The 18167-nt window shown below is 40.6% G+C and overlaps 1 protein-coding gene across 3 annotated transcripts; it reads right to left on the bottom strand.

The window, feature by feature from the left end:
- Window positions 1-4227: 4227 nt before the first annotated feature.
- Window positions 4228-17607, bottom strand: NPY2R (neuropeptide Y receptor Y2). 3 transcript variants are annotated; one of them, XM_042466716.1, is made up of 3 exons: window positions 17364-17607; window positions 12374-12445; window positions 4228-7580 (listed from the first exon to the last, which is right to left on the bottom strand). In XM_042466716.1, exon 3 carries the CDS (start codon window positions 7535-7537, stop codon window positions 6377-6379), a length of 1161 nt encoding a protein of 386 aa, XP_042322650.1. In that variant the 5' UTR covers window positions 7538-7580; window positions 12374-12445; window positions 17364-17607; the 3' UTR covers window positions 4228-6376. The 3 variants fall into 3 exon arrangements, with proteins under 3 accessions (XP_042322650.1, XP_042322648.1, XP_042322649.1); XM_042466714.1 differs by lacking the exon at window positions 17364-17607 and adding an exon at window positions 16059-16198; XM_042466715.1 differs by lacking the exon at window positions 12374-12445.
- Window positions 17608-18167: the final 560 nt, after the last annotated feature.

Below are 18167 nucleotides of genomic sequence, written 5' to 3' on the forward strand. Positions count from 1 at the left end.
AAATGCTATTTGGGGTTTTGAGAAGTGCATATTACTGACATTGGGAGGCAGGGAGGACTCAAGCAATCACAGTATTTCTTCAGTCCCCCAAAATGAAACTTTAATTTCCATGCAAAGCTCTCCCGAGGTCTAACTTGGACAGATCTCTATTTCTCTTCTTATTGCACAACATTGCTTTGCAACCAAATAGTCCCAGTGGCATATTGGGAGGTCACATTAAACTCCTGTTGCCTCACTATCTTCCATTCCCTGCTTCACATACATACTGTAAGTATCACCTAAGGAGAAATTCATAGAAAATGGGAATGCCAATACCACCTAGCACATCTTTTGTTCTATGCCAGTTCAAATTAGCAGACCTACTGCCTGAAATTCCAGTTCATCTGTTCAGCTAGACATGTTTCCACTCCTGCAGCACCTCAGGTCTACATTTCTGCCACCACCGTGAGTTGTCAAGCCACACAATTTGTAGTGGGCTCAATGAAATGATGAGATTTCTCCAGCTGCTCTTGACATCCTGGTGCATAAACTCAGTGTGGTGACAGGATGGTAGTTCGAAACTGGCATTCAAACATCATATAGCACTCTTTGGTGTAAAAAAATTATTTGCAATTCCTTTCAAAACAAGGCAAAGAGAAACCTAGGCCATTGTCACGTCACATGGTCTGCTCAAAACTCATTGCTACTGTTAAATAAGTGTTTAATTAATTAGTTAAAGCCCTCAGGGAGTAATAACCAGAGCTTGAAACATAACTTGAAAAGAGTAATTTGTTGTGTTACTAGCTATGGGCCCCTTTCAATCACTGACTGCTGTTTTTCCTCAGTGAGTGTAATACGTTTTACTGTATGCCAATAATCCATTAGTTTGTTGGTAGATGCTTCAGAAGCCCACTTTGTGCAACCCTGTCTTCCAGCCCAATACCAAAGTCTTTTGTGAGAGCAGAAGGAAAATGAACCATTTTATCTTTCATTAACTAAAAGGGAACCCACATGAGATAGACATGGTTTCTCTGTAATGCTAACAATGCTCAAGAAACCCACCCAGAAGTACTAACAGCCTTGCAACCAAAATGCACAGCTTATCCACCATACATGCACCTTACTTTCTGCTTCAAATTCCACCATTACATGGACAACAGATTAACTCCATGCTTTGTTTCTAAGGTTATTAACACACTTGGGAGGCTTCTGAAAGCAGTGTTAGCTTTGTAGAGATGCTGTGCTGTTTTCACACGCCTTGTATTTTGGTTAAATAAAAAGCAAAGGGTTAGCTTTCAGTAGTGGAGTTGGCATAAAAGGTCATGTTTGTGGCATAACGAACAAATACTACAGTACTTATTATGCCAGAATTGAAATATTTCAGCAGGAATGTTAAACTTTCAAAAAAGTAACCATACTAAATCATCTTAGGAAACAGAAGCTAATGTGTTATGAGTAACACTCTTACTTGTAACAAGTTATTCCCAAGGTTTAGCAACAGCAATAGAACAGTAGTATAATTTTCTAACAAAGGCGATAAGATATCAGTTGGTACAGGATATTCTACAAGCATGCAGAAATGTAGTCTTAGAGTCCGTGCTTTCTGTGAAGTTATCACATCACTACTTAAGCAAGGACTCAATGCCCAAATTAAACTGTGAGGTATATGCTCCCTTATTATTGCCATGCTGCATGTTACTGTCTCTTGGAAGCTTCTGTGTGTAGAAAACTGTTCAGATGCACTGAAATATCAGGATCTGGATGCTTGGAAAAGCAATCAGTGCTTTGACTCAGCTTAGCCTTGGCACTTCTTTCCAGTGCTTCAGAACAGCCACAGAAAATGGTCACGTTCACACACCAAACATTATTGTTTGTAATCACTACCAAAATTGTTACTTTAGTCACAGATTTCATGATAGACAGCCAAGCAAACTTCTCCATCCTATTTCTGGCTAGGTTTTCAATCTTTTCAGCACCTGTTTCAGTTTGGACCAATAAGGAAACAAGCTACAGCTGTGTGTTCACAAAAGTTATGATTTAGACATGTCAGAGTTTGTAAGCCAACAAGCCATGAGTTAGCACTGTAGTTTGTGGCTGGTTAACAAACCACAGCTCATTAGCAGAGATGAGTTTGCAAACTCACTAAAAGCTAGATTTCAACAGGCTAACACCAAGGCTTATTATAATTTGTTACAGCCATCCATGTAACATAAACATTTTCTGGTCATATAGCAATAGTTGCCTCACTACACAATAAGAAATGTGGAAGATTCTTGAAATAGGTCACATAGATGCTGACCTTTCAAATATGCATGATATTTCTTCTGATGCTTGAAATGAAGCCCACACCCTCTGACACAGAAGTCACTTAATAATAAATTACTTCTATTTCAGAGGGTGTGGGCCTCATTTTTAAGCACCAGTAGAAACAGCCTGGATGTTTGCATGCCCTTCCAGGATTGTGTGACTGGAACTCTGTGGTTCCTATGAGAGATATGACTTGACTTCTTATTAGCTGTAGGTGTTCCCTAGCCATGCGTGAAAAAGAAAGACCTAATTTGCCCCACCCCTAACACAGATGTACCCTCACATCAGATTCTGCCAGGTTTATCTCTAGTACTGAAATTAAGAAGAAATGACTTGTAGGGCAAAGAGCAGGGAGGTGAGCCATGGATAATTCAACACCCATATTGCATAGCTGTATTGTTCTTTTACATTATCCACCCTATGCTCAATTTTATGTGTGAATAAGGCAAACCAGAACTTCAAAAACTTGCTTTCTGAAACCCCATTTTGGACCATCTTACTTCATAATTGTTTACAATTGTCACAACAATTTCAGTTGTCCAGAGAGCCATAATCCAAAAAAGGGGTATTTCCAAATTATGAAACAACCCTATATTTAAAAGGATAGACAATTTAAATACATCTGTTTGGGGTCCTAAGATGAGGGGAAGCGAGGTAATACTACTTGGCCTTGATAGAGTCACCCATCCCCCAAAGGAAATAATAAACAAACCAATAGACATTGAAGAACTGTGCATTGTCATTTATAGCTGTGCATTTACAAGAGAGTCAGTTCTTATACCTGAGCACAAGGTAGACAACATGCATGCAAACATCATTGGTTAGAGTACGATGCCAAAGCAGCACAGTGTTGTCTTTTTTACATTCCATTTGGATGTGTTTTTTTTATCACAGAGTGTGATGGTGGGTGAAGATCGAAGGCAAGATGTGCAGCACAGGAGCACAGATGGCAAAAAGCACATAATCGCAGAGCTAGATGATCAGCCTTGAGCAGCATTTCTGCAAGATCGAATCCTGTTCCATTTTAGCATAGAGCAATAAACCACGGACATTTTCAAACCCAGTGAGTCAAGGATGCCAGCAGCTCAATCTGCAACCCATATAAGATGAACATTTGGATCTGAGTCAGTTTAATACCACTGGGAATCAGATGGCTGACCTCCAAACAAAGTATGGATCAGGCTGTAAAGATAATCTAGTTCTAGCACTTGCAATTTCCTCACGACAAGCCATGTGCCAAAAGTGACTGGAGAATAAAATGGTGTGTACAGTAATATACATTTTTTACTTTTGAAAATTTCAATTCTATCCCTCATTCTCCTGTCGCTGATCTTTCCATATATATGAGTTTAAAATACAAGCTTAGACTTCTGCTTCTTTTTTTTCAATCATGAAATTGGGATGCAAAGTTATTCTGAAATCATTAAGGAGAAAGTTCTTGCTTGGATCTAGGATCGCAAAAACCATAATCCTACATCCACAATGACTGGGGAATAGGCTGAGTAGATATGTACAGCTGGGATGGGCATTTTCCATAGGTCTGGAGGCCACATGTGCCATTTGCCAAGAACTTCTAAAATTAACAGACCCCTTGTATTTTGTAGCATCATTAAGGAAAGAAGTTTAGCACCTTGGACAGCTGTTTTAAAGTCTGAAATAAAATCATAGGCGGGGTACAAACCGCCGCTTTGCGGCGCTTCCCCGCCGCCGCCATTTGCTCCGTGCGGGAGCCACAGCAGCCAAACCGCGCGACTCCCACGCGGAGCAAAAAAGAAGCTCCATTTCGGAGCTTCTTCTTGAGGCGCCTCTATGACGTCGCGAGGCGCCTGGCGCTATGCGTCCAGTACGTAAAGATGGCGGCGCCCATGTAGAAGGTGCGCCGCCGTCTTGTACGTATAGGATACGTACTAGGGTTAGGGGGGTGCGGAAGCGTACTATATGGCGGTGTGTATCCCGCCATAGATTCATCACATCCAACAGGAAAGCCACCAACTGGGAGGGAAATGTGGGAAAGCCCACAAATGACCCAAAACAGGCACAACTAAATTGACTCACTCTCTGGAATGTACAAAGAGGCTATTAAAGTCAATGTCTTAAAAATGGAGGTGTCAGAGGGCACAGGGGCACTAGATGCACACTAGAGGAGGTGAGGCACATAGAACCTATGCAGTGTACTTTCCCTGTTTCTCGTGTATAGGAATGCCTGTGGTCTGCTAGGGATGGACAAATCTCAGTTTTGCTTTCTCTCATATTCCATTGGTTGGAGATTTAAGTTCTTTCTATTGATTAGATAAAGAAACATTAAAAGTTTGGAACTTATCAAAACAAACAGAATAAAATTTACAGCCATCCACACTAGCCAAACTCCACTGGTATCAGTATTTTCAGTATGAAAAGGATCACGTTGTTCCTGCTTTCCATGCTGAAGTGTTAGAGGAGCCTGTCAAGGAAAAAAGGACTCATTCAAGGCTCTTTCAGCACAAATATGGTTGACTACACAGTAAACTGAAGCCAAACTTTTAGGAGCTAAGTACTCAAAGCTTTTTTTGTTGGGTTGGGAAAATCTTTGGATTGAAACTTTCTATAGCATGCCAGTTTTTTTTTTAAAATCTCAAATACTTTCTGTCAGTTATGAAGACTTTTGCAAAATTTTGGGAAGTTCTTTTGTCAAAATGTAACAAACTTACCAACTAAGCAAATATTCCATAGTGAATGGCACAAAATTATTGTAAAAGAGGACAAGAGGAAGGAAACTATTTGCAGCACAGTGATCAAGTGGAGATAGGCTTTTACTCAGACCAGTAGTAGAAATGGTTGGTGGTTACTTTTAAGACTAAAGAACATAATGAGACACTAGAACCATCCATGTCCTTTTAGTCATGTATCTTAGAAATGATTTCTCAAGCTATGAATCTTTCAAGCAAAATTCTCCTTCTTCTCCTTCCAGAGAGCACAGGATGCTGAGTACTTCCTTGCTGAATTGCCAATAACAGATTGTAAAATAATTACCACTCTGGACTCCATCTTAAATGTACAAATGTCAAGTATAACACAAACAGAAGCCTAAGCTTACAAATCCATAGTTTGTCCTCCACATTTCTATTGCAAAAGGCTTGTAAGGAGAAGTTTACATTTTGCTAACCATGGGTCCCACTTCAACAGGCAAACAACACGCCTTAATATATAATTTTTAAAGCCTTAAAAAAGCCACACAACTTAAACCATTGTGTGCCCTAATTTCTGGGAACCTCTTAGACACAAAAGAAACAACCTTGAGCTTCAACAGCAATTCTTGTCTTCACCACCAGAGGGTACTTGGATCTTTTAGCCAAAAGGACTATGTGTTCCCAGCATTCATCTATTTATTGTCTGCCTCCAACTACCAATGTCTTTTCAATTCCCTACTTTTTAATATATAGAAACATTGTTAAACTCTCTCTCTCTTGTGTTGCTATCCTATGTGCTTCCGATTTCTTAAGCAGCCAGAAACCAGACTAGTCTATTGTCTTGGAATTGATCTTATCCTTGATGAGAAATGGCTGAACGTTCTGAAAATGCAGAGAAAAGTTCCTCGGCCTTCTCAAATTTCCTCTGGTTTATAAAGGTTCTAATGCATTAAAAAAAGCACCTGCACCAAAGTGTTATTCTACTAACTCCCTCTGTCCATATTCATTTCTTTTAGGAGCCAAACAAGACATGCAATAGAGATGTGTGAAATCCCTGCTTTGTGCAAATTCAAGCTAGGTGAGGTGGATTTTGAATGAGGACTATATGGTAGTGCTGAACTCTCTCTCTGTGCACTCTTTTCCCAGTCCTGCTTCACTCTCCCCCAAATTGGCATGTGCATACATATGTTTTTGCAGCTGGGCCAAATACCAGCTGGGGACAAGTTCATCAAGAAAATGGCACAGGAGAAAAGTTAAAATATTCCCCATCCCCATGGTGCCAGTACAGATTCTTCTTTCCCCACAGTATCTGGTATTTACCAAAATTTAAAGATTCATACATGTTCTTCAGCATATCCAGCTTATCTACCAAAAATATGAAAAGGTGCATTCATGCATCTTCATCCGTACATCCAATTTGGCCCTTAGACACTTGTAGGCTGTGAAAATGGTGATCCATTGCAGTGATTCTCTTTAGCTTCCAGATTCTTCTTGGCTTTGAGTGCTGGTGACACCTCAGGGTGGATGGAATCCAGCCGCTGTTCACAGCGGAAAGCTGTCAGAAAAGCTGTTCTGTAGTTGTTGTTCATCCAGCCATAGAGGAGGGGATTGGCAAAAGTTGAGCACATAGCGATGACATGAAAGAGTGTGTAAATCAGTTTGTATTCCTGCAGATCCAACACTTTGCTGTCAATATCACTGACAAGCTGAAATATGTGAAAAGGCAGCCAGCAGACTGCAAACACCACCACAACACAGACCAACATCTTGGTAGTTTTCCGACGTCTCTGGTGGTAATGATCATTCCCTGCCCCAGGACTGACATGGTTCTTTAGTTTACACCAGATACGGATGTAAGCATATGAGATAATCACCAGAGGCAAGACGTATTGAATCAGAAGCATTGAGACACTATAGATGGTGCCATAATTTACCAGACCTTCTCTGGGCCAGGCCTCAGCACACACCACCATCTTGAAGTCATGATTCAGCTCAATGGAGAAATACTCCCGAAAGATGGCCAGAGGACTAGCTAAGAGAGCACTGCCAACCCAAGCCACCCCAATGATTAGGAAGCTGATGCGTTTGGAGATTTTGCTCTCTAGGTGGTACACAATGCAACGGTGCCGGTCCATGGCAATCACAGTCAAAGTAACTATAGATACTTGCACTGCAAGGCCTTGAGCATAAGGCACTAGATGACACAGTACTGGGCCAAGCTTCCATTCTCCCAGCAATGTGTAAACTAAAGTGAAAGGCAGACAAAGTGTGTTCACCAGCAGATCGGCTACTGCCAAATTGGCAATGAAGAAGTTAGTCACAGTGCGCATGCTCTTGAACTTGATCACCACATGAATCACCAAGGAGTTTCCCACTAAACCTAGCAGGATAATAACACAATAGGCACAGATAAGAACTATCTGCACCTCAACCAAATTTGTGCTGTCTTTCAGATCTTGTTTTGGGTCAGCTGGCAGGTCATTGTATGGTTTGGAAAGCCCTGGCAAGTTCAGTCTGGAGTACAGGTCCATTTTAGTTAGACTTGTCCAGTTCCCTGTTGTTTTTGATCCTCCTGTTAGCCCCATATTCTTTGCACAGATGAATTCAAAATATCAGTTAAGGTTTTCCCTGTGAAGAAAAACAAGAAAATGGATATGTTAAAAAGAAGATAAAAACTAGACAGAAAAAGTAGCCAAAATTAGAAGAGAAGTGAAGCAGGATTAGATATGTGAGGGATTCAATTACCCAGGTTTCTAAAAAGTACAGAAAGCCTCCATAGATAGCAGTTCACTGGCAAGGACTATTTCTCCATTGTAGACAGTTGTAGTCTACACACAAGAGGCAATGAAACAAGGATGGCTTGGTGGGAAAGTCCTGGAAGGCTCATCCCTGCCTCCTTGCCTCTTGTATAGGCCATAAAATGTTCTACTCTTCAAGAAGTGGGCCCCAAAACAAGGCATTCCAAGAGCATTTCATGAGAGGCCTTGAGTTTGCTGGATCTAAAACCCTTTCATTTGTCAGCCCCATTAAAAAAAAAAAAAAGACCAAGAGTACACTAAAGACAGATTAGCAACCCATCAATCCACCCAGTTTCATTCTTAGCTGAAGTGAACCAACAGAGTTTATGCAATGGAAGCCCTGCTCTATGCCCCAGAATCATCCACTACATTCCCCATGTTATTTATGTGTGTGTGTGTGCGCGCACGTGCACACACACACACACGGGAAATTTCCTAAAAGTAAGTGAGTGAGTGTGTGTGTATGTGTGTAAGCCACGAAATAATTCTAACAGCCTTCTGGTTTGAAATTAAATGTTTCATCCTTGTGGCTTAGTAAGGTAATTCAGTATGGGTTAGTTCAAGAAAAAGAAATACTGTAATGAAAGAAGCCTTAGGTGCATGTCCCTGCATTTCCTCACATTCATTTCTCGTTAGATTTATTCTTCTCCGTTTTGTGCTCATTCCTCCCTTGCACCCCCACCACTGTTGGAACTGAGACTGTCACATACCTCAGGGCTGCACTAATCTTCGTTTCCATGTTTTGTAAGGCACCATATATGAGAGGAAGGCAGGAAGTAAATTAAAATCAACTGGTATGTGTTGTAATAGATCTTCAAGGGTTTCTGATTCCCAAAGTCTCCTCTCTCAACCCAGGATTTTCTCTGCCCCGTCCTGGATACGTCCCTTCTCTCTTGCTGCCCCTCATTCTTGGAACCTTCTTCCTTTGCATGCATGGCTCATCACTTCCCTAACCAGTTTTAAGGCTGAGCTGAAAACCATATTGTTTAGGGAAGCGTTCTCAGGGAATTTGTGATTGTCATCTGGCTGTCTGATAATGTTTGATGTGATTTGCTTTATATCCGATGTTTTTTACTTGTTTTTCTTTCCTATATTGTAATTTTATCTATTCCTCTATCCAATTGTTATTACTTTTAGAGTGTACGCCTCGGGCAGGCTTTTATATATTCCTTAATTTTACTGACTTTGTACAGTGCTGTGTATAATTACAGCACTTTAGAAATAAAGTTTAATAATAATAATAATAATAATAATAATAATAACAACAACAACAACAACAACAACAACAGTAGTCTAACAATATCAAGTAAACCTCCCAGCCACAAGAAAATTCCTTCCATGCCTTGCTTCCTGCAAATCACTCATCTCCTGACTTTGGTGTTCCTCATCTCTAAAAACATTTGTCTTTGACCAGGTTTTGTTCAGCTATACTGGCCAGCTTTAGAGTTGTACCAGGATCCTTGATTTAGTCCTAGAATAGGAGACACTTAGATCTGTACCTGCAAGCCATCCCAGTTTATGGTCCATATGTTGTAGTAAATCTGCAATGAATAATCTTAGACCTTGAAATTGAATCCACCCCTCCTGGGGTCCCAGTCTGCCCCCCTAAGATCTACACACCTACAGATTTACATACCCTTTCACATGGCAACAACGTTTGGTGTCTTGACAGTTTATGTATATTTCTCCCCAGCACCCCATTCTGAAAAGTTTCTTCTAAGGCTTAGTTAATGACAATAAAAGTGTTAAGCTAACACAGACTGTCTTTCTTTCAGAATATACCCAAAGTATATTCCACAAGCCTGAAGTCTACCAACCTCTAATGTTCAGTGAAGCCTAATAAAAAAATATGTAGTCACATAATGTAATATGCATATATTGACCACAAAGTGTTTGTCAAACCATAATAATTCCAACATCTCTATTTTGTGCTATAGTTCATTTTCTACAATGTATTTTCTATTTATTTATTTATTTATTTATTTACTGCTCCTTTGTTTGCAGTCTGTCAAAATCCTCTTCTTCCACCCACAAATGAAATAAGATAACATCACTACTGGGAAAAGCAACAAGGACATCCATTGTCACAAACTGTTAACCAAGTCCAAGTTGATGTTTACAAAATATTCCCACAGAAGGCAATGGGAAAGTCTGTGTTTCGTTCAATAACAAAATCCTGTATTTGAACACAATGGCCTTCCAGACAGAGGGAAAGAGCAAAGCTAGATTTACCACCATGCTCAGTAAGATAAAGTGTACAAGCAAACAAGTGTCACAGTTGCATCAGGTGATTTGTAGTAGTTGTCTTTCAGTATCTTATAGCTATTTACTATACCCTACAGAGTGAGTAGGCAACTTCTGAGGGTCACATCTCCATTCTTAAAAATGGCTTTTCTAATCTAAAAACGGGCACAGGAGGGAAAATAAATTTCAATGGCAAAGCATGCCTCCAAAGGGTTCTGTGGGCTGTAGTTTGCCCTTAGGTGGTCATTTTTTATGGGGCAAGAGGCAGTCCTGTGAGGCTGTTGCCCCATAAAAGGTCATTCGAGATCTTAGTGAGAGCTGTCTCTGTAGAATGCCTTGGGCGGAAACCAGACTGAAAGGGATCGAGAATGGAGTTGGCTTCAAGAAACTCAAGACAGCGCGAGTAAACAACCCGTTCCAAAACCTTAGAAAGAAAGGGGAGAAGAGAAATCGGACGATAGCTAGACAAAGAGGAGGGGTCAAGAGAAGGTTTTTTCAGAATTGGGGAAATGAGAGCATGTTTGAAGTCCGACGGGAAGGAGCCTGTAGAGAGAGAGAGATTGAAGATATGGAGAAGCGAGGGCAGAAAGGAGGGAGCTATAGAGATTAGAAGACGAGTAGGAATAGGATCAAGAGGACAGGTAGCAGGTTTGGAAGAGTTCAGAAGTGTAGAGAGTTCATCCAAAGAGGCAGGAGGAAAGACAGAAAATTTGTTAGGCAAAGGCGATAGAAGATTATATTCTCCTCTTGGAGCCTTTCCTTTCCCTGATTTCTCTGTCTCCTGCTTCTCTCCAGCAACAGACGTTTATCTCAACTGTCTCCTGATCTTATCACTCACCAGTGGAAACTGCAACTTGCTGTACTTATAAATCAACATTTTATCCTGAAATATATTGTGCTACTATGAAGGCATCATCCACTTAGCTACATTCTGCTGCATGGTTGTCCATGCACTGTGAAGCTGTCACCAAACTGTGTAAACACAGCAAAACAGCTACATATGGATTTGTCACGTGACACAGAAATTACTTTCCTTGGTAAAAGGACTCTTCATGCATAAGGAAAAATATTGCATTTGAAGCATCTTTCAGGGAATTAAGTTAACCTTTGTGGCAGAAACATACTGTTCTTTTCACTGAAGATTTGAAAATGATATCCTCCATCAAAGGGTTTTTTAGAAGTGAGGTTTCAAATATGAGAAAATCAACAAAATAGTCCCGCTTTAGCCCACACACACAATTCTTTTTAAACTGGCTGTAGGAATGTTTGACAGTGACATCTACAACTGTTCAGACAGGTGTAATACACAAAGGTTTTTTTTCCCCTTCAAAAGGCTAGTATAACAGAACAGCTTGCTTCAAACAGTACAAACTGTACCCTTGAATAAGCAGTTATTAAAAAAAACAACCCAGAATCCATGTTTAATGCTGTGGGGTGAGTCTATAACACATTAACTTTGAAACTAAATGTAAAATACATTTAAAAATAGCCTTAGGTAACTTTGGTGGCAGAATACACTGGAATTAGTATTTGAAGATCAAGACAGAAAAAGAAGCATCACTATCCTATTATTCGGTTTGCACCCAACAAAAACTTTCAGGAAATGGCCAAAAGAAAAAAGGCCCAGATCTTACTTCTATATATATTTAATCACACCTTCTGTTGCTTCATTCATATAAACTAAAGGTGGGCTACTTGTGGTCTGCCAAATGTTGTTGGACTGCAGCTCCTATCAACCCACATCAGCGGCTAGTAGGTCCCATGTCAGTGGAGAAGAAAATCTACTTCATCTAGTCCAACCCCTGCCATGCAGGAACTCAAAGCATCCCAACAGATGGACATCCAGCCTATGTTTAAAGACCTCCAAGGAGGGAGACAAATCCCAGAATTCCATAGCATTGAGCGATGGCAGTTAAAAACATTGTCAAACATAAGTGTAGATGCAGCCATAGTGAATCTACTCTAAGTTTCAATCTGAATTTTAAAGGATCTACGCAAGGTGCCAAACCTCTTTGAGGCACAGGGATCAACCCCTTGAATATTTCCTTTACATTTTGATTAAAACCCACAGCAGATTCACCACACCGCTGAAATGGAAGTTACCAGTTGCTGTGTTCATCTCCTCCCAAAATAAACAATTCATCTGTGATTTAAACTAACTGCTTCATCTCTTTTCCTACACTTCACTTTTGCACAGAAGTGCCAAGCTGAAGAAAAGAGGACACAGATATTCCTGAAGAAAATTTTCAAAACTGATTCAAAAGGCATTTTAATTGGGACTTGTAAGATCCATGTTCAGGTCCTCACTGAGGAACATCATACACTGGGTGGTGGGTGATTCAAGTACAGTCAGTCTCATTCTCTCTTAGTCTGACCTACCTTGCAGGACTGCTGTGAGAAGGCAGAGAACCATGTATGCTGCCTTAATTTGTCTTGATGAGAAAGTAGGACCTAAACATGATAAATACACCAATAAATAGCTTAAAAAACAAGTTCACTTAGGAATATCACACCCCATCCCTTATGATTTACAATATCTTTGTTGAGCTATTTCAAGATGGAAATATTGCATCTTGATACAAAAAAGAGCCAGCATGGTGTAGTGGTTTGAACTACAGCTCCGGTGATCAGGGTTTAATTCCCCTTGGAATCATGGAATCCCAGTGGGTGACCTGATGAGTCACACACTCTCAGCCCCAGAAAACCCCATGAGACATTTTCCTTAGGTTTGCCATAAGTCAGAAAGAACCTGAAGGCATACAAAAACAAGCATGCTGAAATGTTCATGATTTATGGCAAGAATGGTGGAGGTGCCAAAGCTAATAATGCACTTGAAGAAGTTCACATCTATTGAGAATTGGGAGAAGAGAAAAGCAAATGAGAGCTGAAATTCAAGTGCAAATCTATCTTCCTGCATAACTGGGATAGAGACTACCCCCCTGGGTACTTAGAAATTGATTATAGTTATTCTCATGAATCAACGCTATGATTATATGATTCATGTACACACCCAAGTACAGTTTCAAAAATGACTTTTAAGACAAATGAATATTGGTATTTTGATGCCCTTTATAAATTTGCAGTAGTAAATTGCTGATCTGGGTGCCAGAGCACCATCCTACCACTTCTCAGTTATGAAAGGCTTCAGCCTGTCATTATATTCATTCATCTTGGGAAATTCAAAAAAGGCTGGAATAGTGTGATGATATACTGTACTTGTATTTGTGTTGTTAAATGATGTGTATATATCAAGTGTATTTTATTTTTTTAACACATGTTGAAAAATCAAATAAAAAGATTACCCCCCCCAAATATATATTCATTCATCTTTAAAGTTACTTCCTAAAGTCTGGAAAAAGTTTTTCCAATGGGAACTAAAAGGTTATTTTAAGAATACTTTGTAAAATTGCATTGCATCCTGATCTTAAACATATTTATTCAGGACTTACCCCGATTCAGAGGGCTGTTATTAAAGTAGGACCAAATCTGGGATAGTCACTAAGACTGATGGACTTGCTGTTCAAAAAAGGTTTCCATTTTTGTTCAGCTAAGCTGTCCATTCTATCTCCCCTTTTATCTCGAAGAAGTTATACAAAAAAGCATCACCTTAAGAGTGCAATTTTAAAAAATTAAAATAAATTGTTCTTCTCAGTGCAATGTACTTAAATCTAACTATGCTTCAGAATTCTACCTTTTAAACACATTTGTTGTTGTTCAACCCCAAGTCATTTTTTACTTATGTCAACCCTAACCTATCACAGGGGTTTGGGTTTTGTTTTTTGGGTTTTTTTGGCAATTTTCTTCAGAAAGGGTTTGTCACTGTCATCCTCTGAGGTTGAGAGAGTGTGACTTGCCCAAGAGCACCCCGTGGGTTTTTATGCTCGAGTGGGAAATCGAACCCTGACCTCCAGTGTCATAATCCAATCCAAGAGCCCTGGTGGCGCAGTGGTTAAATGCCTGTACTGCAGCCATTCACTCAAGACCACAAGGTTGCGAGTTCAAGACCAGCAAAGGGCCCAAGCTCGACTCAGGCTTGCATCCTTCCGAGGTCGCTAAAATGAGTACCCAGACTGTTGGAGGCAAATTAGCTTACTTGCTAATTAGCTTACTTGCTGTTCACCGCTATGATCTTTGGAATAGTGGTATATAAATAAAACAAATTATTATTATTATTACTCAAACCACTACACCACGCTGGCTCTACACATATGGGCAACACAAGGAATTAAAGTGTATGCAAGCAACGCTTCTGCTGCTGCTATTGTGTACCTTCATATTGACTCTAAATTATGGCAAATCTTAAGATTAATTCAGAGGAGGTTCATCGTTGCCTTCCTCTCAGGCTGAGACAGTAAGGCTGCATCTACACTGCAGAAATAAAGCAGTTTGAACACCACTTTAACTGCCATGGCTCAATGTTGTGGAATTCTCGGATTTGCAGTTTGGTGAGGCACTAGAGCTCACTGACAGGGAAGATTAAATATCTCACAGAATTCTGGGATTTGTAGTTTTGTGGGATTTGTAGTTTTCCCTATTAGAGAGCTTTGGTGCCCCACCAAACAACAAATCCCAGAATTCCACAGTATTGAGCCGTGACAGTTAAAGTGCTGTGTCAAACTACTTTTTTTCTGCAGTGTGGCAGCAGCCAAAGACTTGATCAAGATCATCCAATCGCTTTCCATAATAGAGCAGGGATTCAGCCTCTGGGTGTCTTGGAGTCTTAATCCAACACTTAAACTACTACACCACACTGGCTTTACCAGGGATGCACACAGTTAGAAATATATCTCAGACACCCATCCACTGGTTTTTATACCATCTAGTCTGATGAAGAGCACACAGACAGTCCTATGGTGTATTGGAGTCAATCTTCAAAGAATTCAAAGGCCAGGAGCTTTTTATTACAGATGATTACAGTGTCACCTTCCAAGCTTAATTTAGCTATAAAGGACACAGTAGATTTAAGGGACACATTAAATTTTTTTCCAGCTACAATAAAATATATCCCACTTATAATGGAATAGTATCTAGAGGAGTATGGGTTAGACTTGAATGAGAAATCAAAAGAAATCAAGAACTTTACTAAAGACCTTCTTTTAGCGGAGATGACAACTGCCAGAATAGGTTTATTGATGTTTGTTGATACATTCATTTTTGTACTCTCCTTGAGAATGTGGTTATGAGAATGGCCACGATGACTACTTCCATTTGAAAATTTACCATCACACCATCGGCATTTTGGCTGGACTTCACAAAGCTAGGGATTAGCTGAGGATCTGGACTTTTTTTCTTCCCCTTTATAGACGGATGTAAAAGATTACAACTCAAAGCACTCTAAATTCATTCCCAACCGAAAGGAAAAAATATCAATAGTAACCTTTAAAATAAAACAAGGATGTAAAATTAAATTCAAAAGTATCCTAGTACTTCACAATCAATCTTTCTTTCACCAGCATTTCTTCAGCTTTTCTAACCCACCTCTCATCACTAAAAAGATTACGGTAGCTAAGGCCGTCTCTCTTGCCATCAAAATTTTATATCCTTGTTTAAAGTGTTTTGCTGAGTTAGCTTCATCTGAGGAAGCATTATCTTGGCAGCAGAAGTTGGGAAAAGAAATAAACATACTTGAGAATCTAAGAAACACAAGCAGAGGGCAAATTGCATTTGGTTAACAAATGGTGAAATTAGGCTCGATTCAGGTCTAAGAAACCCATTGTATTATCTCTAAACTCTCATTCTGGATGGGGCTTTTGCTCAAAATCACATTGTATTGTATAATTAATATCTCTCTCCGTCTTTTTTTCCTTTCTTCCAAAACATCCTGCGTTTTCCCTCCTCTTGTTTCAGGACTAGACTGTGTGTGTCTTGCACACTTCTTGTGTGGCACAGCCAGGCAAAGGCCAATACAAATTTTGCATCTTTTCAATACAAATTTGGCTCCAATCAGTTCAGCCACATCTCCGCATCTCAACTATATTTTTGCAAATCGTAACAGCATTTGACAATGCCGCAACTAGTTTGCAACTAGTCCTCACATACCAGTGGCATATATATATGTCTGTACCTGTTCCACTCCACCAAACGCATCTGAGGAAGTATACTGTAGTCTACAAAAGCTCCTGCTGCCAGTTTCTTTCTTTCAGTTAGCCTCAAAGGTGCTACAAGATCTCTCTTCGTACTAGTTTGCAACTTTCTGCGACGAAGGAAGCTATTATCAGTTTGGAAAGCATTAAGAGAGAGAGAGAGAGAGAAAAAGAGAGATTTGACACTTGAATCAATCTGATGCATTATTCATAGTACATAACCTATTTAAGAAAGAGATTAGAGTTAGCTGAGATTATCCTGGGTTTAAATAGAATCAACACGTACAAAACAGACATTATCCTAGGTTTAAATATGTTCAACATATACAAGACTAAGATTATCCTAGGTTTAAATACATTCAACACATACAAAACTGAGATTATCCTAGGTTTAAACACATTCAACACATACAAAACCAAGATAGCTCTAGATTTAAAATACATTCAACACATTGAAGACAGAGATTATCCTGGGTTTAATATGGGCTTAATATGCTCAACACACACTCTTTGTGTGTGTGTAGCTGTCACCAGAAAAGAAAAGAAACAAACCATTTAGCTTTCTTTCCAGGGCTGCTGAATTATTGACTGATAACCTTTTTAAGGGGGAGGGAAAGGGGGGGGGGGTAAGGAGAGAGAAAGATGGAGTGCGTTAAAACCTACATGAAAAAACAGAGCTATGTTGCAAAATGCTGCCTGGCTGCTTTTTTTGTTGTTAATTACATTTTTATTAGTATTATAACCTACCTGCTATAGTATTTTTTAAAAAATCTTTTACCTAATATTCCACATACTGATTGCTAAGTACATTAAATAAATCAATAAATACATTCTCAGACCCTAAAGTGCCAGTAACCTATAGCCCCAAATCCTTACTATACCCTGTTTTTTAAAAAATCAACTCCAAAGTCAGGAGTCTGCCTAATAGGTGGGTCTATATGTGCCTCCTGATGGCCAGCCATCCTATGGATTGCATAGGGTTTCTCTTAGGGTTTCTGCGTGGGATTGAACCCATTTGTGGAGTTCCCTAGGCAAGGGATCCACTCCGAGGGGCTTTTGCAGGTGCCTTCCTCTTGGAATGCAGCACCACGGTGGTCTCCCATCCAAGTCCTAACCAGGGCTGACCCTGCTTAGCTTGCAAGCTCAGAAGCAGCTGGTGCCTTCAGGGACTATGCACTCCCAGATTCTCAGGACTTTTTTGGTTGGGGAAGAAAGCACCTCAGAAGGTATGACAAGGCTACAAGAGAGAGAAAGAGAAAGAGCTGCTTTCCATCATGGCTTTTTACCTGAAATCTCCCCGGCAGCGAGCGAGGTCCTTTCCCTCAAGGGCCCAAGGAGGAAGGGAAGGAGGCAGGCAGGGAATGGGATCCTTCTTCCCCTTCTTCCAGACGCCTCCTGCTCCCTCCCCGAGCTGCTCCCTCTCTGACTCCTGCAAAGGAGGATGATCAGCTCCTGGAGCCAGAAGTCAGCAGCAGAGGCGGCGTCCAAGTTTTAAAGCAGGCTCCCAGGTGTAGTTGGGGGACTCCAGCTCCCATCCTCCCCTGCCTGGGCTCCTCTGCCTGGCTGCAGTCGCAGTCCCAGCAGCTCTTGGGTGGAGCCTCTGGGAAAGAGCAGAGAAGAAGAGGAGGGTCTCTGGGTGGGAAAGGCATGGAGGACGCCCCGGGAGAAGGGAGGACAGAAAGGCCCTCGCCTAGCAAGCCCTTGGGAATCCCTCCTGGACAGGAAAAGGGGGAATGGAGGACGGGTCCTGGAAAAGGAGGACTTCCAGTCACCTGCTCGGGCTTAATGGAGGACGTTTGGGGGTCCCTCCTGGATAGGAAGATTGAAATGAAGGACATATTCTAGAAAAGGAGGACCTCTGGTCATCCTGGTCAGGCTCTAACTATGATTCTAAATGGAGGACATTTGGGAATCCTTTCTAGGCAAGAAAGGTGGAAATGGAGGGCAGCTCCTGGAAAAGGAGGACCTTGGTCACCCTGGATAATTACCAAATAAAAGCTAAAGACATTCATAGAAATCTAAATTCCCGCTTCTTAGTCCTGCTCAAAATGGAGGGCCTTTGGGACTCACTCCTGGGCAAGCAAGGTGGG

Source organism: Sceloporus undulatus, chromosome 5 (assembly GCF_019175285.1).
Source record: "Sceloporus undulatus isolate JIND9_A2432 ecotype Alabama chromosome 5, SceUnd_v1.1, whole genome shotgun sequence".
In the NCBI taxonomy this organism is placed as follows: Eukaryota; Metazoa; Chordata; class Lepidosauria; order Squamata; family Phrynosomatidae; genus Sceloporus; species Sceloporus undulatus.

Excerpts from the sequence above, each read along its gene's own strand:
- NPY2R (XM_042466715.1), bottom strand. The coding sequence starts at position 7,537 with ATGGGGCTAACAGGAGGATCAAAAACAACAGGGAACTGGACAAGTCTA.